This window comes from Styela clava, chromosome 9, assembly GCF_964204865.1.
Source record: "Styela clava chromosome 9, kaStyClav1.hap1.2, whole genome shotgun sequence".
Lineage (NCBI taxonomy): Eukaryota > Metazoa > Chordata > Ascidiacea > Stolidobranchia > Styelidae > Styela > Styela clava.
In genome coordinates, this window is record NC_135258.1 from 22,180,094 (window position 1) to 22,201,544 (window position 21,451).

The 21,451-nt window shown below is 34.3% G+C and overlaps 1 protein-coding gene across 5 annotated transcripts; it reads left to right on the forward strand.

The window, feature by feature from the left end:
• Window positions 1-309: 309 nt before the first annotated feature.
• Window positions 310-18,776, forward strand: LOC120338808 (uncharacterized). 5 transcript variants are annotated; one of them, XM_039406763.2, is made up of 30 exons: window positions 310-482; window positions 813-980; window positions 1,537-1,659; window positions 1,772-1,882; window positions 1,957-2,067; window positions 2,285-2,561; window positions 2,635-2,691; window positions 3,317-3,390; window positions 4,057-4,127; window positions 4,557-4,734; window positions 5,161-5,294; window positions 5,610-5,693; window positions 7,640-7,714; window positions 8,332-8,468; window positions 8,757-8,823; window positions 8,942-9,049; window positions 9,115-9,210; window positions 9,868-9,974; window positions 10,794-10,856; window positions 11,311-11,523; window positions 11,823-11,932; window positions 13,121-13,364; window positions 14,050-14,117; window positions 14,673-14,748; window positions 14,983-15,084; window positions 15,440-15,724; window positions 15,886-15,981; window positions 16,316-16,654; window positions 17,144-17,300; window positions 17,653-18,776. In XM_039406763.2, the coding sequence occupies exons 1-30, from the start codon at window positions 406-408 to the stop codon at window positions 17,877-17,879; spliced, it is 4,035 nt and encodes a 1,344-aa protein (XP_039262697.2). In that variant the 5' UTR covers window positions 310-405; the 3' UTR covers window positions 17,880-18,776. The 5 variants fall into 5 exon arrangements, with proteins under 5 accessions (XP_039262697.2, XP_039262695.2, XP_039262696.2 ...); XM_039406761.2 differs by having other exon boundaries at window positions 311-482; window positions 14,050-14,147; XM_039406762.2 differs by having other exon boundaries at window positions 311-482; window positions 2,638-2,691; window positions 14,050-14,147.
• The last annotated feature ends 2,675 nt before the right edge of the window (window positions 18,777-21,451 follow it).

The following is a 21,451-nucleotide window of genomic DNA, read 5'->3' on the forward strand; positions in this document are numbered from 1 at the left end:
AGGATATATTTATTATCATATTTTTATTCTGGGGGGGAAAAAGGAAGGTGATAATACATTCTAAATCTGTTTTGACAATTGCCGTAACCAAACTAAAACCAAATTTTGATGTTTCAGCTAAAAAATAGATCAAGGAATTTGTTGAGATTGATTGCTATAAAATTTAGTTTTTTAACACTCTTCATAAAACAGTAAAATGGAACTTTTTAGGTCACACTCATATGGCCCGCTAGTCTGAATAATGGATACCACTCTGGATAAAACTGTAAAACACAAAAAATGAACTTTTGCTGGCTGGATGTTCTTAACTTCTTCTGTCTTTCTTCAGTTCTTGTCTTTAGTTATGGTCGTACGTTAACATATATTCAGTATATTTAATTACCCATCTGCACATCGATTACAGCAATGGATCAATCTCTTGAACTTAGTATTTTAAAAATTAAAGATGAAAATTTAGTGTTGCCTTGGCCTACAACTTCTGCGTAAGTGTTCAATTTAGATTTGTTATTATTTTCTCGTGTTTACCAATAAATTAAGCTTTCAATGTCTTTATTAAACTTTGATAATCCTTTTCACATCCTACCGGTAATGTGTATTCTTAGTTCAGATTTCATGCCCAGAATGAAGTTTATTCCAAATTGTGTAAACCACCCTAGAATCTGAGAATGCATTACTGCATTGATATTTGGCTAACCACATTCAGACATTGTACCTGCTCTATACACTTGATTTTTGCTGTATACAGACAGAGAGATATAACACTTGTTTTTATAACACACTGTTTATTACTATATAACAATTTTTAATTTTAGGCAACTACAAGCCAATGGTGGAAAGATTCTAGAAATTAAAAAAGAAAATCCCATGAAAATATGGCCATTTTCAGAATTGTACGAAGCAGGTCAGAAGAAGCTGGAGGAATCATTGCAATTTGTAAATAAATCATTTGCAGCTCTAATGCGATCAGTAAATGAAATTAGGTATGTCTGTTTTATTACTGGTATCCAAATAAGAGATACCGGTAATTGTTAAGTTGGGTTGGTGCCAAAGTTTGAATGTACTGTGGCTCCATAGTTGGGATCTGATCCATTGCGAAATCATACTAGCTTCCTATGTAAGAATAGGTATAGGCAATTAGGAATAATTTACTATATTAGAGGACTTCAAATCGAATCCGGAATAAACATTTCAGCTATCTGATTTGGTAATTTCGACCATGTCAGCTTTTCCATTTGCATCTTTATTTTTGGAAGAACACCAATCTCATAATAGAAAGATATTCTTAAAATGAAAATGTTTATCAAGTAATCACAGTGATATCTCCCATCACAGAAAAGTGCGAAAGGGGTGTAAACCGAAACCTATTATCAGGGATTTGAATAGTATGAGATTCCAACCCGTATCCATCCTAATTATTTTGCGTATCATTGAAAAAATCATGATTAGGCTATTCATCCAGAAATCAGTAACATAATACTAACATTGCTGTATTCTTCATGGATTTATCTCACATAATGTTAATACATACATATATAGAGAACAAGATTTTGAAAGTTCATCTGAAGATGTGCCAAGAGTTATGATACCACCGGTGACCCCACACACGAAGAAAACGAAAAGAACAAGAGCAAGGAGGGGTCAACCTAGAGTTGATAAAAGGTTTCTTGTTGAATTGTACTTTGGATATTGTTTATTTCTATGTATGAGCCATTAGCTAATAGCTATACAATTATAAGATTTTCATTATGCGTGTGTTTGCTCTATATTTTAGGAGCACTAGTTCATCTTGGATGAAGCTATCTGATAATAATGCTGAAGATATTGGACAATCTGAAATATTGCCTGATAAAGCTGTTGCAAAAAAGAGCAAGAAAGTTAAAATGTTCGTATTTTTATAATTCAATGACTAGAAGAATTTGGAATTTTTATTGTAAATGTATTTGCCTTACTTTTTAGTACGAGATCTTCAAGGATGAAATCATCAGATGCTAATTGTAATGAAATTTTTGTTGAAGGAGATCAAAAATTGATGTCTGTCAAAACAAGGAAAAAAAAGAATGTTAAAATGTTTGTATCAGTATAATATATATGTGATAGTATGATAATGCAAAAAAGCAATAAATACATTTGTTTGACAAAGTATTAGATACGCTGTAACACATGATAAAATGAACTAACAGTAACTGGAAAAACTAGAACTAGAAAATAATTAATATACTGTAAATCTTTAAATTGTCAAGTGACACAATTGATTCTCACCTCATCTTAAATTTTACAATTCTAGGAAGATTATTGAGTCTGAAACAACGACACCAAACATAAAACTGAGCATGCAGAAAAATGATGTCGAAGGTGACTGGAATAGTAATATGAATATGTTAGAACCTCATTCTAAGTCTCCAGATAATGAACTTCAAGAATCAAAGGCATCACAGGAAAATCCAAAACCGGTCTCACCCTACTTTGAAAAAGACAAAACCTCTGAAGCAGTGGATCAAACCATTCAGCAGAATATTCCTGCTTCTCCTGAACCCACAACAAAAAACGAAATTGATACCGAGGTAAGGATTTGTTTCAATTTTAATAAGATTGATCAATTTTTATCATGTAGTTTAATTCTGTTTTTACACCTAGGAGAAAATTTTAACCTCTCCTGAATTCATGGAAGTAGAGAAAGAGAATGAAATTCCGGTAAGAAATTCATTTCCTAGATAGAGTTGAGTCCAAAAAGTTAAATTCTCTTTTTTGAATGTGGGTTATGCCCTGGTAATGTAGCAACTAGCAAATACCAATTACATATGGGATAACAATCATGGTTGTCATATAGGCTATACCGGTAATTTATTTTCAATTCGATTCTGATAAATTATTCAAGTCAAATTTTTCGACAAAAATAAACCCATAAATTGAGTTACCGGTAGTTACAGATTCGTGATCTTGCATTTAAACTTGAAACTGGTTGTATTCACCTTGATCTGGTAAATTTATGCCGTTTGAATCTCCAATTTTCCAAATATGAAATTTTAATTGCAAAAATGATTTATAGGACTAGGGCTGGTCACTTTAAATCAGATTCTAAATTATTTGAAGCATCTCAGATCTGTTTTTCAAATTATCACCTCCTTTTTTTTGTTCTAACAATCATTGTTGTTTTTATCGTCATTTTCAAAATTTAAATAATGGGAAGCAATTTTTAGTTTCAGCCTCTATCATTTACGGTATTTCAATAGTTCAGAATCATTTTAAAATCTATCATAGCTTGTTTTTTGGACTGTTTACAATTTTCAATATTTCCCAAACGTCAAATTATTTACAGGGCATCAAGCAACTAATATCTCTGCATGAGACATTGATTGAAAGTCATCAGAAGTCTGCACTTGCTCCACTGAGGTGAGGCGAGCCAACTACAATAATATTTTCTGTTTATTCGATATCAATACACGTCATGAATGTTTATTATTGTATCAGCGGTTCCCAAACTTTTTGTTTGTACGATGACAAATTATCTGGAAAAGAACTCCTGGTGCACTTACATGGAAAAAATATTGCTGCGTTTATAAATAAACTCGATTTTGTGATCGTTAATGTGTACTTTATGTCTTTATGCCTTTTAAAGTTTGTAACATACAAAGCAAAAAGATCTTTTACAAAAGTGAAAAAATCACCCATGTTCGCTAAACTCTGTTCAGTAAATTAATAAACTGCAGCTCGCAGAATGACAAGTAGTACCTCAGTAACAGTTACATAACAATAGAAGCAAACACTACGTAACAGTAAGTGAACTAAATGAGAAGGTGGAACGAATTCAATTTATATTTACTCATTATTTAAAATATGAAACAATAAAACATTTATGATTTATGATAAATACTATATGTTAATTATTCAATCATATATTAGTTAACATAATTCTGTTAATTTTCGAGGCGCACTTCGCCACCCTTTTGGGAACTGCTGTTGTATATTAAACATGGACAGGGTAGCATACAACTGGACGCAAATGCATCAGTAATAATATGATGTAAGTAATGTCTCATGTATATGTTTCTGTTTCAGTTCAAGAAAAGTTTCAGAAGATCAAAATGATACTGACAAAAACACTGCATCACCAGATTTTAAGCAGGGTGGTGAGTCTATAACTTTTTCATTGTTAATTTTTCTTTGACACTGCTTGTTTAACATCATAATATTGTATAACAATGATAGAGGTTGATAATTTTCATCAAGTTTTTTCATATCTTCACAAAGACGGTCCAGGCAACTTCTAGGTTTGGCTACCAAATTCATTATGGTTTGTCATAACTTTCCCCTTTGGTATGTATCTATGAGACACAAACACTCAGGTCTGAACACCAACACCCTCATGTCCAGTATTTACACCATTACTTGAATGCCAAAATAAGTCACTGTTTCAAAATATTACATATTATTTGATTAACATTTTTTAAATTTATGCCAAATTTCAAAACAATATAAAAATTGTTTTCTCGTGTTATTCCAACTGCCAAAATGACATGATAAATTTAATTAAAATCTTCATGATTTGTCACAAACAGAAAACGAACTTAATGATGTAAAGAAAAGCAGGTCTATGGAAGAACAAATTTTCTCATGCAAAAAAAAGAATCCTGTTATTAACATCGCCAAGTTGAGAATGCCAGAATTATCTCTCAATACGATTCAAGGTTCTCCTCAAGTTCCATTAACATTAACCTTTGATGCATCTGATGAAGAGTGAGATAGTAAATTTTTATTATTTGAACTACTGATTAAAGTCTTTCATTGAATTTTGTGAAGTGCAAAATCTATGATGTATACCACGGTTGGCCAATACTTTAATCACGATTACGAGCTATTTTGAAAATTTTTGTCAATTGCGGTCGAAATCAGGTTGGCCACTCCTGATGTATACGATTATGAATATACTAGAAACAGGTTCAAATAATTTTGGCAGCTCGTTGAATTTATAGATAATTTTTTGCATATATGTGTTTTGCTGACTTTTATAAACTTAATATTTTACTATTTAAATGAGAAATTTTATCTCCCACAATGGGGGAATTAAATTTTGCAATACTATTTCCTGGTTAACTTAATTACGTAGTAGTATTTCTGTCTACTTCATATTCAGTATGTTAACTCGGTGTGTTTTTTACGCAGGGATATTGCAGATAGTATTGAAGAGATGACAGAAGGTGAACCTGAGCAACGGAAATCGAAAGGACAACAAAACATTGTTTCTGACACAATAAAAGGTACTCCAGTTGGAACAGTTCCTTCAGATGCGTTATGTAGTAAGTATTCCATTTCTATGGTAGACCGGTGTTTTATGAATGTGCGTGATAAATCTCTATTATGTTGAATGCTGACTAGATGCTTTAGAATCTAAAGAAAATATTTCCAAAACAGACAATCTAAAGTTTAGATTGTCTGTTTTGGAAATATTTTCTTTTTGTTTCTATCCAAACTATTTTTTGATCAGAAGGTGTGCTTCAGTTGCCACTTTGTTATAGTGAATGCTGAAACAAAATATATTTCAAAATGCTAATCCTATAGATTTATCTCTTTTTTGTTTCGTCACTTTGACAATTGCCTTTGTTTTTTATCAGTTCCAAGAAGAAGTCTTGATTTTAATCTGCGTTTGTCTGATTCAGCTTCAGATATGGAAACATCCATCCATGAAGCTGCTATTGGTATGTCGTTTCATACATTGAGTTACATTTTTATGTGACACTCTGAAACCTACATTATCTTTTAATCCAACATTTATTGACTTACCGTATTTATTCGATTATAACGCGCAAAATTTTGAACTGAATTTTAGGCAAAAATCAATGCTGCGCCTTATACACAAGGTCTGAGAAATGCGGTATTGAAAATGTGGTTTTAAACATCTGAAACGTGCGTGTGCTCGCGCATGCACATTCCAATGCAGGACGATTTCGTGCAAGCACATGCGACAGCTCAGCGTGCGTTTGACATTCGTGCAAGCGTTCGATATGGTGCAAGCACACGCACATGCGACAGCTCAGCATGCGTTTGACATTCCCGCTGCGTTGAGAATATTTATTTGCCATTATCGTACTGTACTGTAGATACCCATTATATATTACCCATTATCTATTATGGCAAGACAAAAACATTCTGCATATAGGGCTGCATTCAAACTGGAGGTTGTTGATTATGCGGAAACTCATGGAAATAGAAAAGCTTCTAGAGAATTCAATGTACCAGAGACAAATGTCAGAGATTGGAGAAAGCAGAAAGTTGTTCTAAAAGATATGAACAAAACAAAGAAAGCGCGGCGAGGGAGACAAGCCCGGTACCCAGAGTTGGAGAAGGAGCTTTATGATTGGATAGTTGATCAAAGATCTAGTGGGTACATCGTCACTTCGCTCCATATTAGACTCCGTGCACAAAAGATTTGCAAAGATTCAACCTTTAAAGCATCTAATGGTTGGGCACAAAAGTTTATGAGAAGGCATGGACTTGCACTACGCCAGAAAACAAAAATTGCACAAAAGTTGCCTCAAGATTTAGAAGAAAAGATCCATTTATTTCATACATTTATAATCAGTATGCGTAAGCAGCACAACTTTGAACTCTCACAGATAGGCAACATGGATGAAACTCCCATGACTTTCGACTTACCAGCCAGCAGAACAATTGACACCAAAGGAAAACGCACAATTCAAATCAGGACCACAGGTCATGAAAAGACTCACTTCACAGTAGTGTTGTCTTGCATGGCGGACGGCACAAAACTAAAACCTATGGTAATATTCAAAAGAAAGCGCATTCCAAAAGGAGAAAAATTTCCGCCAGGTGTTGTGATTCACTGTCATCCTAAAGGATGGATGGATGAGGAGGGGATCATTTTATGGCTCAACAAAGTTTCGGATGCTAGGCCAGGTGCCCTATTGAAGAAAAAGCCCATGCTCGTATGGGACCAGTTCCGATCACATTTGACAGACACTGTTAAGGCGAAGGTTAAAACTCTAAACACCTTTCAATCTGTGATTCCAGGTTGACTAACCTCTATTCTTCAGCCATTGGATGTCGTGTTAAATAAACCTTTCAAAGACAGAATTGGGGAGAAATGGATTGCCTGGATGAAAACCGACGACAAAGAGTTGACTGCTGGAGGAAATCTTAAGAAGCCTGGTTTATGTCTTGTTACATCCTGGGTTAAGGCGTTATGGGAGGACATCCCAAAAGAAATGGTCATCAAAGGTTTTCTTAAAGACGGGCATTAGCAATAGTATGGATGGTACAGAAGACGACTTGTTGTGGGATTCAAAATCAGGGTCAGAAGAAGAGGTTGAAAGTGATGTTCCCGCCGATTGGGACACTGATTTAAACATAACCCAAACAGAAATCGAACAGTTGTTTGGTGAATCAGAGACTGAATCCGATTTTGAAGAGTTTTGAATTACTGTGTGCTTTTAATAAATTTTTGTTCATGCTGTGAGTTGTTACCTTATGTGCTTACCAGTAGTTAGTAGAGAAAAAATAAAAAAAAGAATTTTATACCAATTTTCATTCAAAATTTAAAGGTGCGCGTTATATTCATTCATGTATTAGATTCATGTATTTACTGTATATATTTTTGAGTTGAAAATTATCATTTTCATTATAGCAACTGGTGATATGAATTTTGATGAACAAGAACCCTCAACTGTTTCTCTAGGATTGGAACAAGACTCAAAGCATGGTACATGATTTTTAATACTATGTTGTATCTGAATTTTAAGATACTCCCGTAGTGTGTGTACCAGGTTAGGGTTAGGCCATAATTTCATTCTGATTTTCCATTATTTCAGTTCTATCAAGAATCCAGGACTGCCCGTGTTAGCCAAGTGAGTATACCCCCTGCCCATAGGTTCCAGTCCCTTTACACAACTTGATGTAAAAAAGACGAACAAAATTAATTACTTTTATATTGGTACACACACTTCTGGAACACCAATTTTACAGCATGGAATTTTATTTTTTCATAATGATCGTATTCCAACTTTAGAAACTGTGATCAAATTTTTATCAAGAGATCTTAATCAAATTTTGGGGCTCCCGAAGTATGCGAACCAAGATGGCGGACATCGGAATGTAATATGTGTACTCGGTTAGGGTTAGGCCATAATTTTAGGTATAAATACTACGGGAGGCTCTTGGCTAGTCTTCGAACTGATAATAGGACTAAAATAAGGAAAATTGGAAAAAAATTATCGCCTAACCCTAACCTGTTACCCATGTTACGTTCCGATGTCCGCCATCTTGGTTCGCATACTTCGGGAGCACCCAAATTTTAAATATGCATCTTGCATTCAATAGAGAACCAAGGACGAATGCTAGAGATCACAAGTACAACAACATCACAATCAGTATCACTCTGTTCATCATCTGCTAATACTGTTGTATTAGATAGTGAAGATCAGTCGAGTATGTCTCAAGAGAGTTGTTCATCAGAGGTATGTTGGTCACATATAATACGTGTTACATACAATGTATTTAAACAGGTTTGTACATTTGTCAATAAATGTCACTCATATTTATTAGTTTAATATACTTACGAATAAAATCATGATATTGAGTATTGATAAAGGAATGATTTTGGTAGTCAATTATCAATAAGTCGCTTTTGCGTTACGATCACAAGCATATTAGGTTGGATAGATTGAATAATTAGGTATTCGATTCTAGGTGTCCGGCTAGAACCATATGAATAAATCCTTTCTGAATTAATTGAATGATTTTAGACTGAAGAACAAGAGAAAACTCCACCACGTAGGAGTACCAGGGCTAGCAAAAGGCCAAGTCTACTTAGTAAGTGATAAATTAAATTTTTTGAGGTCTGAATTTTTCACTTTTCACATAAATTTTTTCTTTATTAAAACCTATATTGCTTCTATCATTAAAGATTTGTTTATTATCTTGCTTTCAGCTGGATTAGCTTCAAAACGCTTATCCACACCTGCAAAATTGGCAGCAAAACGAATTGCTGCTAATAAGAAGGCGTATGAGAACAGTCTGTCAGTCCCAAACACAGTAGGTAAGGCAATGTAAATAACATAAGTTAGAACTTGGCAGAATTTAATGGATAATCTATATTTTTAGACACTGAAGATTCCAGTGATGAAAGTTCAGAATCTAAGAGGCCGAAAATAACGAAACCTGTACCAGTCTTTAGAAAAAAATTGGCTATTCCAAGCAGTAAGTTAATTTAATGTAAAAGGTGCCGCACCATAAATGCAAGTGGTAGGTAGGTACATGGGTTAAAATCTTGTGGGCACAAAATCTGTGAATAATTTTTTGGTGTGGACTTCTTTCTGCCACTGGTCAGTTTGTAAATTTCTCCACTGTCTATATTAGCTCATCAAGCTGCTATGTGGTTTTGTTCTTTCTTGGAGTTCAATATTTAATTGTGTTCAAATGTAAGATTTATCACTGATGGAATTTTTGTAAATTTTATTTTATTTGTGATAAAGATATAAAGTAAATTCTTTCATGTTATCTCCATATATATATATTGAAAATTAGGTACTCTCGTTCCTGTAGTATGTGTACCAGGTTAGGGTTAGGCCATAATTTTATTCTGATTTTCCCTATTTTAGTTCTATTACAAGTCGGGGACCATCTGTGTTAGCCAAATGAATATACCCCGTCCCCATGCCAATAGGTTTCAGTACCTTTACACAACTTGATGTAAAGTAGGCGAACAAAATTAGTTACCTCCATATTGGTACACATACTTCTGGAGCGCTGAAAATTATCAGAATGCGCAATTCATAATACCAAATAGAAACTTTGAATTTATGCTTATAGAATTATCATTTTTCATTTGAAAAGTAAGTAATGACCTGGTTACAGGATTGCCAATGAGCACTTCATCCCAGCGTGTTATGCCAAGGACAAAGCGCAATCTTACAGATGTAGAAAGCGGTGGTCTATTATCCCCATCTCAACCAAGGTTAAAGGTAAAAGCTGAATTTTTTTTTTTTTAATTTTGACTTCAAGGTAAGATTTGTTGTTTTGTCACTTGGAATGAAAAATTATCTAAGATTTTTTCATTTGATATATGACTAGCACATAATGAGATTGAAGTAACATGCGCACTGCATAATGGTGCTTATTCTTCCTATAGTTTAATGACATGCAAACACTGCCTGAATAATGTTAATAATAAAATATAAATAACAGTTATCAGAATGGAATGAATTACCAAACTAAAATTATCCATTTTTTTAAATTTTTGAATTATGTATTTATAACTAACTAGTAAGTTCAATAGCAGAAAAGAATAGAGCTTTTGATATTCATAAATCTTTGCTGTCACTGGTGACCATTTTAAAAATAGAAAGCTCTGACATTTATTTAATATGTGAAGAATCTTTTGCTTGAGCCATGATAAAATATGTTTAGACAGCTCGTTGATTGACTGGGTGCAACTGTGCGGTGGTTATTGCTGTTCAGTTATTCTGTGTTGCTCCTATACGAATGCAGTGCCTTAACCTGCCATACGCCTGTTGTTCACTAATCTGCTATATTTATTCATATGACAATAACTCACATTGTGATCTTGTTAGAAATCGGTTTTCAAAGGCATGGCCTAGATCAGGTTGTTCTTGACTATATAAAGCAGGGGCTCCCAAACTGGGGTCCTTTTCCCCCTAGTTCTACATTTCAACTTTTCAAGGGTATAAAGGGAAGATTTTTTTCTCTACTAAATGCACAGATTTTGAAGGTTGTGTGGTTTTTGGTTGCTCAGTCACTGTGCATTTGTTTTTGCTTTACAGTACATGAAATGTGCTAGTCCATTATGTCACGATAAAACAAAGTCAAAGAAACCGCCTATACAGGTACTTTTCTGCATGTACCATTATAAAAAAAGATTAATCTGTTATGATTCGAGCTTGTCAAAAGTTTTAATTTTGAATTTTCTTGTATGCTTTGCGGAATAATCTGCATGCTTTTTCAGTTCTGTTTCATATCTATTTATTCTGTTATGAGAATTTTCATGTTGCTGTTTGACTAATATTTTATTTATTTTTTCTAGCTTTATTTTAGCATTTTTCATACTTTTTTTGTCTGTCTACATGAACTGTTCAACCGATTACAAACGAGGCTCATAAAGATTGGTTATATTAATAAACTTTTCCTTCATTTTACATTATAACCTGCTCTAAGATTAAGAAGGGAATGATGAGCAAACTGTGTAGTAACTGTGTAAATGATTGAAAAAATTAGAGTAACTATATTCATTAATAGCTGTGTTTTTGAATCGTCTCAAAACTTGTCATTTGTTGTATTTAGAAATCTCGTAATACGATTTTGAATAGATCTACGGCATCAAGTCGTGCCAGGCGAACGCCGGGGCCACTAACTCCCTCACGTACTCGTGGATTTGCCTTCGCTACTATATCTGGGCCAAATATTTGTTTCACGAGTCCTTCCAGACCAGTGAACTTAACAGCAGATGTTCAGTCATTTATAAAGCGAAATACCCCACAGAAAGTTGACTATGAGGTAACTATTGGATTTGCATTTTGAATAGAATCCAAATATCGAGGTAAACATTTAAAGTAAGCATAGTTAATAATATCCAGTGAATGTTCATTTCATCACCCAGTGCCAAAGTTGGCTGGGTTTGTCATTCTATACAAAATCATTCGATTCCAAACCCACTTATTACATAATGATAACACTTTCATATTCTTCATAATTATACCAGTACAAAATTGCACCCTCCCAAGTGTTTGTGCAATTTGGTCGAGTGTTTCATGCTCAAAAATAAAAATTGTAACAAGTTAACGGGAAAATTCCAGGAGCAGCTTGCGGAGAAGAAACAGCAGCTGGAAGAAAAACAAAGAAGAGAACGGGAATTGAAGAAAAAGAAAGAAGAAGAGAAACAGAGAAAGATCGAAGAGAAAAAAAGGTAAATATCTACAAGCAGGTTACGTAGCAATTTTTAAAGTTCATGGTTGTTGACTGACAAGCTTATAAGAGTGTATGAGGATCCTGACTTAACTTATAAATTACTCAACAATTTACCAAAGCTTGTACCAACTTTTCCCTTAACGCATTATAGGCTACAAGATTAAAAATTATCACTGAGGCTGAACCAACGGCCGGCAGCCAACTTGTCTAATGTTAAACAAGTTCATGGACTCCATCTTGTGCCATATTTGTGAACCGCGAAACAATGGAGTCTTATGGGAAATTTTTGTCGTGTTGTTGTACCGAATCGAATAAGTCAGCTATTATAAGGGCTAGAATGAAGGGGAAGGGTGGATTTTTTAAGCTATGTGATACCTAAATATATAACGAAATTAAGAATAAAAAACTATCTAACGTGTTATATTTGGCCACAAACACAACGTAGGATGATTTTTGGCATTGGCATATGTCGTTCATATCTTTTGAAGTTCTTATAGTGATACACCGACTTGACGCTGTATAGTGCCGTCTTAACAATCCTACAATGTCATTTGGTCTTCTAGCATAGCTTGGAGGTGAGCAGTTGGTCATTAATGAGCTAGACAGACGAAAAATGTTAACCCCAAAATAGAAACAGTCGGACGGTCATTTCGACAAATAAATACAACTTTCCATCTGTGACATCACAAGGAACGCCATTGTCAAATGGCCAATTATGACGATTAGAATGGCCAACTTACTTCGGAAGCAACCCTGAACCAGAACAATGTAATCAACTATAAATGCAATTTGGCAAGCATGAAAGGATATCATTGTGTTCGGCTAAGATTTTACTTCAAAACGCGACCTTGAAAATCTTTCTACCTAAAATATTAGTGAAAATAATAGGTATGTTTCAATAATTGTGTGCAAACTTCTCATGAGGCATCGTGTTAGATGACCGAGAACAATAGGCACAAAATGGCGTCCATTGTCTGAGCGTTGCCTCGCTTGTATTATACATACGCTTTGGGCTGAACCAAGTCTGGCAGTTGCGGCTTTACTTTGTGTGAAATTAGATTATGCTTGCAATCCTGCTATTCTTACCCATCTCACTTGAATAACAACTTGGTCTGTTGTAAAACTTCATAAAAGTATTTTTTTGCAAATATGAGTTTTAGGTTTCGTTCAAATGTGGGTATTATAGGAAACGAAGCATGCGACTTCGTGAAGCTGCTGAAAAAAGAGAACAACGTCTGCGGGAAGAGAAGGAAAAACAACTGAAACAAGTTGAACAATGGGAGAAAAGAATTGCTGATGCAGACAAAACGAAAGTTCTTCGCAAAAAAGAAGAAACAGCAAAAGTTAAGAAGATAAAAAAGAAGCAAGTTGAGGCAGAAGAACAGAGACGTAGAGAAGAAGAGGAAAGGATACGAAAGATTAAACAACAGGTCTTTTTTAATTCAAATCCTTATACCCTGTAATGCAAATGTTTAATGTTAAATAATAATTGGTTTGCCAATGGTAGTAGAGCGGCGGTTCCCTAACTTTACGTTCTTGCGGCGGCGCCAAATTATCAAAACTCAATTTTGTGATCGTTATAGGACACTATGTAACAGAAAGTAAAAGACATAGAAAGGTAAAAGGAATTCATTGATTCATATACATCACACTTAAAATAAGAAACAATAAAACATTTATAACAAATGAAATATGTAAAATATTCAATCAAATATTAGCTATGTTTAACACAATTTTGTTCATTTTCGGGGCGCACTTTGCGAATCACACGCTTTTGGAGCCGCTGTATTTGAGTATCAATTTTTATGTTCACTTTTCCAGTTTACACAACTTATCATATTTTTTTTTAAATGATTATGAATTTTACAGTTATTACATGACTTAAAATATGGGACAATTTTTGTTGGTATAAAAAGCGATGTCATGTCTACGCTGACTAGTTAGCCATGCTAAGATTGTGTTTTACAAGAAAATTTTTGGACCTCCTGAAGTATGCGCACCAAGATGACGCACAACCTGAACTCAGATTGTGTCCCAGGTTAGGGTTTTGGTTATGCGACATCTTGGTGCGCATACCTAGGACTCAGGAGTACCAAATTTTTTAATATATTTCAGGAACAGGAAAAAGAACAACGATTGCAGGAGCATAAATTTTTGAAAGAACAAGAAGCTGCCATGAAAAGGCAAGCTGAACAAAAAAAAATATTGGAAAAGTATAAAGTTTTATTTGTGAAACTCTACTTTGTGTAAAATAACATTTCTCACTGGGAAGCAAGCACTTGGAAGCTATCTTTGGTCGAAGCACATACTAGTATCTGCAAATATTGTAATCTTTGTGCTTGTAACAGGTTTTTTAGCTAAGTTTCCACTTTATACTTTTATAACTTTATAGACTTACCGTATATATATTAGTTGTATAAACCCTATATGTAGGATTACTTAGCAAAGTGACAACCTTTTAAGAGTTTATAGATTGTTAATGAAATACTTGCAATCAATCATGGTTAATTTACACTGAAATTATGTCCATATGTTTTGCAATGGAAACATTTCAACACAGTTTGATGAATTTTTTCGCAAAGTGCAGACAATTTGAGAGCCTTCCATATAGCAGTAAAAATGTTCATTGTATAATTTGTACGCAACATTATTACCTGTATGGGTGAAAGAAATTACTAACCTTACTAATCTACTAAAATAATTTGTTAATTTTTTTTCATGATGTTTCTTCGTTTTAGACAAAAAATGGATAAACTGAAGGAGGAAAAAGAAATTGCGGAACAATTGAGGAAAGAAGAAGAAGAAACAATGAAGGTGAAGTTTTCAGTTAATATTTTGAATGAATTGAAAATTGAAATCTCACTTTCAAAATGTATCAGTCAGCTCAAATCCGTTATTACGTTATGGCAAGTTGATTAACAATATGTCATTGTCATTGTTAATTCGCGTAAATTATGTTAGTTTTTGAAATCACCAATAAAACGCCAATGTGGCTCGATCATATGGTATGTGGTCATATTTTTTTGAAATTCCATTTCAACTTTTTAGAGAGAAGAAGAAGAAAAATTGAAACGTATGAAAGCAGAAGCTGCCAATAAACTCAGGTTACAGAAATTGGAAAAAGAAGCTGAAAAGAAGAGAAAAATACAGGTAGATTTGCACAAAAAATATACTTTTGGTTCTCGATTTATATTTGAGGGATATTTAGAAAAAACCATATGCCATGGATTTTAATGTTACGTTGGCTATTGGAAAAATTGTTTTTGAATTATAAATAGATGAAAGTGGGATTGCCTTCCAAAAGGGTGTATTGATTTTATATTTTCTTACATACCCTAGAAGTTATTTTCCCCCAAAATTTGCGGATTTCAAACGATTGTGCAATCCTGCACATGGATTTTTTGCTGATCATTTTTACCAACCTCATCAACGAATAGCATGTATTAATGTCGACGCAAACTACTGCAACTTTGTGTGTTGAGGTAATTTGTTTTGTTGTTTTTAGGAGGAAATTGACAAGAAAAATGCAGAAACTGCACGTATTGAACAAGAACGAATTGAAAAGGAAAAGGAAGCTCAACTTAAACTCAAAGAGGACGCTCTTAGGCGACAGGAGGAAGCCATAAGAAGAAAAGAAAAGGAGGAAGCAAGAAAAAGAAAACAACAAGAGGCAAAGGCCTTGGCAGAAGAAAAAGCTTTGAGAAAGAAAGAAGAAGAAATTGCTCGAGCTGAGGAATTGAGACGTCGAAGAGAAGAAATGAGAAAAGAAGATGAAATGAAAAGAGAGGAGGTCAGTTTGGCACTGACAATTGTGTTTTGGCCGGATCAGTGAAGGTGTAGGCTCAACAGTTTATGATTGGTCATGACGAAGTTTAACCAATTAGTTTTTATGCTTTTTACTAGCACAGAAGGTTGCTTTTTGTAATTTATTTAGTGTATCATATTTTATAGGAGAGATTGCGAAGAGAACAAGAGAAAAAGAAACTTGATGATGAAAAACGGAGGAAAAAAGAAATTGCAGAGAAAGAGAAATTAAGAAAAATTCAGGTTTACTTTCTATTCATTTTAGAATTCAAAAATTCTTAACCTGATATCTGAATCTGTCATGTGGGGTCACAAGATGAAACGTTGTTATACTTCATTTTGTATCAACTGTTGTTTTTATGGTAATTGTTAAATATGGACTTCGATTAAGATGTAGTGCTTTGCCTATTGCAAGGATGTTTCATGCAAAATATATGTCAAAGAATCACCTTAAAAATTTAGTCATAGAAGAACGAAGTTGTTTTTGGTTTCATATCTGCATGTGATTAAATACTTTCTGGTTTGTCTGTACAAACTATTGTAATTGTCGCTCTTTCTAAATCGAAACCTTGTTTAGGAATCAAATGAAAGGTTGAAAAAGTTAGAAGAAGAACATAAACGGGAAAAAGATAAATTGAAGGCAATGAATCCTGCAACATTCAATCAAAGTTTACATCATACTCCTGGCCCTAGTAATCACAACTCCACGTATACATTAGATGAGAATGCAGCCCCCATTGGTCCCATATTCAAGAACACGATGGATGTGGGTGCAGGTCCTAGTGGGCTCAACTCTACTTACACATCGGAGAATGCAGTCCCCAGTGGTGCCGTATATAACGAAACGATGAACGAGAGTGCAGGTCCTAGTGGTCACAACTCTACTTACACATTGGAGAAGAACACATCTCATCTGGTTTGTAATTTTCTTTCATCAGTATTCAACTCGATCATGGATCTCCAAAATATATTCAATGTTCAGTCTTGGTTATCTTTGCTTCATTAAATTGTTGATTATAAGAATAATGTAGTAGAGTATCTTCATTGGAGAAATTGCTAGTTTGAGCATGCAACATCGGATTGCAAGACAAAAATAAACTTCGATTCAACTCCTGAAGCTATGTTATTAAATTCATCCGGATTCATTTATATAAATTTTAGTCACATTCAAAACCAGATACCTTAAGCATCATTCAGTTTTCAATTTTATTCATGTATTTCTCAACTGCATATCTAAATACTATAACGTAGAAAAATAGAATTATGTGTGGAAGTTAGAGATCGTATGACTGTTTTATGTTACAAGATTAAGTTTATTTATTGCTCGGACTGGATTTTGTACTCCTATTTTCTTTTAATGTTCTGTGGTAGTAGAGTGAATTAAACCTTCATAAATTATTTTCAGCATGAATCCCCGCAGTCATATGACATGACTCCGAATCGCAAGGGCAAAGTTTTTGCTCCATCTACAGAAGAGAATTATAACATAGATGATATTGCAAGTGATGATAGTACTGATGATGATGAAAATCCAAGAAAAGTAGTACCAAGATGGTCAAAAGGTAGACCGTTATTTTTTATATGGAACAATTCAATCGTGTGAAGATTTTTTGCGGTTGGAAAAATTTCAGACAAGGTTAACTTGCGCTTGACACATTTATTGGAGAATGGTGAATCATTTCTGGACAATTTTTAAACTTGTATGCAACAGTAAGATTTGGGTGGGACTGTTTTTGTAAAGAATTAAACTTATACACTATTTCTTACCTAGTCATTACCTGCCCAGATCGGAAATTTTCGGGAAGGTGACTCTTTGTGAATGTTTCGCCAGTCTTCTTTGTTTTTTTTACGTCTTTACCATCTTTGCTTGTCATAATTTTCGTATGCAAAAACGTATTGTACTTTTATTTTCAGGACCCATGCTTCGTTCCCAGATCATTAAGCAATATTATAATCCGCCCGATCTGAAAATTACATTTCGCAATGCTCTTGAAGAGATGAAATTGGAAAAAATATTCGGAGGATCAAAATCTCGGTATTTCAAACGAACCAGCTCAGCACATTGGGACTCACCTATCATGCCTCCGGGTCACATAAGCTTCACAGATCAATGTCGGGGCTTTGATGATTTGGATGATTGAAAAGGATATACTTTGAGTTGATATGGCGGATTCCATCTTGTATTAATATATATTTGGAATGGTCCAAGTATTTTATTATCTTGAGAAAATCCATCAGGATTTCAATTTAGTTGAATTTACCTTTTATGAAGATGCATCTATAGCTTTTCTATCAGCACACCATTTATTCTTTGTCCCTTCACTGCCTTCTTATTATTTCTGATTGCTCTTTCATAATAACTTATAACATGTTCTGTTTTGCTTTTCAAATTCTTTTTTGTAAGAGAAAGGTGGTCTATATTCAGTCAATGATGTTTACATTCCTCCTGCTTCTGGTATGCTATTCTTCGGTGTTACTTGGTTGAAAATTGTGCATCACATACATAATTATACCTATTTAATAGCTTCCATTACATGAGGCAGTGAAATGAAAAGCTTTACTTTAAATGTGTATAACTATTTTGTATTGTTTTTTTTTATAATTTATTTTTGTTATAAATTAGGATAAGCATATGTTGAGTATCTGCCTTGCCTCTCAAAAGTGATTGATCCCATACTGCGAAAATTAATTGTCGTATGTGTGGTGCTTTCTGTTGCAAATTTGCATATTCAAGTCGTCTTTCTTGATTTTATGAGTGCGCTTTTATTGTGCGTCTTTCTTGATTTTATGAGTGCGCTTTTATTGTGCGTTTTGTGGTCATTTTTTTGGTGCAGTTAACCCATACATGTAAATCAGGACAAGTACAATTTGCTTCTTGGTATTGCTAAAACATGTAGAATAAAATTGATGGACATTCTTTCCAAGATAATCTGTTTTGATGTAAATTGTTCATTCGGTTTTGAACATTGTCTGAAGGTTTCGGGTAATGTAAATTCTTTCACGGTTTGCTGTTATACAAATATACGCCACCATTGAAATTTTGTCTTGTTGGTGCCTCGGTGGGTCTGAACATACGTTGACACTCGGCGCTGTCGTTGGTGAGTAAATAGTAGAATAGAATAGAATAAAACAGTAGAAAAAGCAAACGCTGATGTCCGATCATGTTTTCCAGCTATCATCTCCTTGGTACCAAACCACTACCCTGTTGGGAGACTTATCTATGAGCAGAAGTATCGATGGCATTTCGGCTGACCACTCCAATGCCTGTTGATGGTGGTCTAGCAAGATGTCGTAATTTATTAGAACTTTGATATTCGACTGTATCTGGACTTTGATTGACGGTATCTGCTTTCCTTGTCCGAATACCACTTAGACTTGAATGATAATAAAATATTTTTCTCATGGGGGGCAATAAGACGCTTATCATATGGCAAACCACGGCCTCTCGTGCGACTGCTATTTGATTATAACTTGACCATATCCCGAACAAATTTCTAGGTTTTGTGGTATTTTTTGCTGGTATTGTAATCCAGCATTTTTCTGAAAATCATGCAGTCATCTTCTGAGTTTAGCTAGAGGAAAATCAGACAGAAATTAGGAAGCAGAGTTGACGTTTGCCTCTATTTCTTAGTTCAGGCCTACTTATTTACAAAATTCTAAAAGGGAATTAAGTATTGTACACATTAACGATCACAAAAGGGAGTTTTATTTAGAGGCAGCATTTTTTATAGTGTAACGTTAAGTGCGCTGTGAGTTTTTCCCTGATAATAATTGGGCGCCGCAGGAACTAAAGGTTTGGGAACCGCTTTCATATCCTATTTCAAGGACCATAGGGGTATGATACGCGCTGTCAATAAATTGATTAGATTGGAGTTTTGTCCATAAATAGGACCTGACAGATTGTATGGAGTACATGTATCGGGTTACTGTACAAAGAACAATGAATACAAAAAAAATAATATTTTTCATGAGTACACTATCATATTTTATTCAGAGAAAAAGTAAACGGTGGTTTGTTTACAAAACAATAGGAGCTTCACTCAACATAATTCATTATCGCAATTTCACCAAAAACTCTGTTTTAAACACTTGCGCCGGAAATGTTATGAAGTTGGCACCTATACTGGAACTTTTTGGGAAAACATGCTACACCAGCGGTTCCCAAACTATGGGTTGCGACCCACTGGTGGGTCGCAAAGGGAATCTTAGTGGGTCGTGAAAAGATGTAGAAAGCTTTGATTAATTATACTGGTTATTAGGTTAACTTGGCACGCGAGCCCATTTATTCGGCACGCGAGCGAGGCCTCGGAAACGAGATCATTCTCCTTCTAATGAAAAGTTTAAAGACTCTCAATTATCTGATGAAACTCGGTGTTCATTTATTCATTATTCTTCAACAATCCGTTATTTATTTAAACTCTTTTTGTCCCTGCATGTCATATGGCTACAAAGAAATATATCATGACGCAACAAATGACTAACTTATTGATAAATTTATTTCGAAAGAAATAAAAGTGATAGGGAATGGAATAATATTAAGTCGTAATAGGAGTAGCCTGAAAGATGAAACCAGTAGTTCGTGTATTTCTATGAAAGTTACAAAGTATAAACCAATATGTAACATCTCGATCAGAGGCAATGCAGAAGTCTCACTGATATAGAATAAGAAAATAGATCAACTCTATTTGTCGGACTGGTATTTTCCCAAATAGTGAATCTGTCTGTACATGTTTACAAGGGGTATTATTGTGTATCTTTGCTTTAAAAGCAGCAAAGCATTGTTTTTAATTTTGGCAGGCACGCAGAAGAATTCTGTTGTTAAATTTAGCCGATTTTGGCACGCGAGACGGAAAACGTTGCCCACCCCTGGGCTACTCAACTAGCGGTCCGAATCCGGACCTTTTGAGTATTGGATTCGGACCGCACCTGATTCTAGATTTTCGAATCATTAGCCCCACTTTTTAAGTTTCCTTTTATAAAATGACTTTTATGGTTTGAATATATATGAAATAAACTAAAACACCATAATAAACAATCTTGTATCGGAAATTTAAGTATGAATCAAATAAGTAAATTATCATTTGCCTCCTTAGGAGTTGTAGTTTTAATAGTAGCAATGAAAAATTAGTCTAAAAATATAGCTGTGACAAAATAGGCTAAAATTCTCTACCGGTACGCAACGTTTTCTGCGAAAGATTTACTTGTACACTCGTGGCGCGTGCTTTCTACGAAACAGTTTACGTTTTCTTGTGCTAAAATAACGTCCAATGTGCATTTTGCGCTAACAGTACTGTAATCCCTCGCGTACTGCTCCAATTTCACAAGTCACACTAACTTTTGTACTGTCTAAATGCGGATATTCATGTAGGTGTGTTTCCAAAAATTTGTGAAAAAAAAGTTCATCCGATTCATATAAAAACTGCGCCAGGGGATAGATCTGAGTGAAAATAGAAAACAATACCAAGTTTATAAAAAAACGGTCAAGAAGTAACGGAGATATGGGAATTTTAGTACCGCCCGACAGGCCACTTTTTTCCATAATAATTGTATTACTTTTTTGATAAGAACTCTAATGAATATGAAAAAAGAACGGGCAATTACGGGCGATCGTCGGTATACTATCATTAATTTGCACTACGTATAACTGGAGCGTAATTTTTTTTAAAAGCGTCGAATGTTAGGAAATTATGCGATAATGAAAAAAATCAAATTC

Excerpts from the sequence above, each read along its gene's own strand:
- LOC120338808 (XM_039406761.2), top strand. The coding sequence starts at position 406 with ATGGATCAATCTCTTGAACTTAGTATTTTAAAAATTAAAGATGAAAAT. Across the intron at positions 1,660-1,771 it reads CAACCTAGAGTTGATAAAAG|GAGCACTAGTTCATCTTGGA; the intron begins GTTTCTTGTTGA and ends TCTATATTTTAG. Across the intron at positions 1,883-1,956 it reads AAGAGCAAGAAAGTTAAAAT|TACGAGATCTTCAAGGATGA; the intron begins GTTCGTATTTTT and ends CTTACTTTTTAG.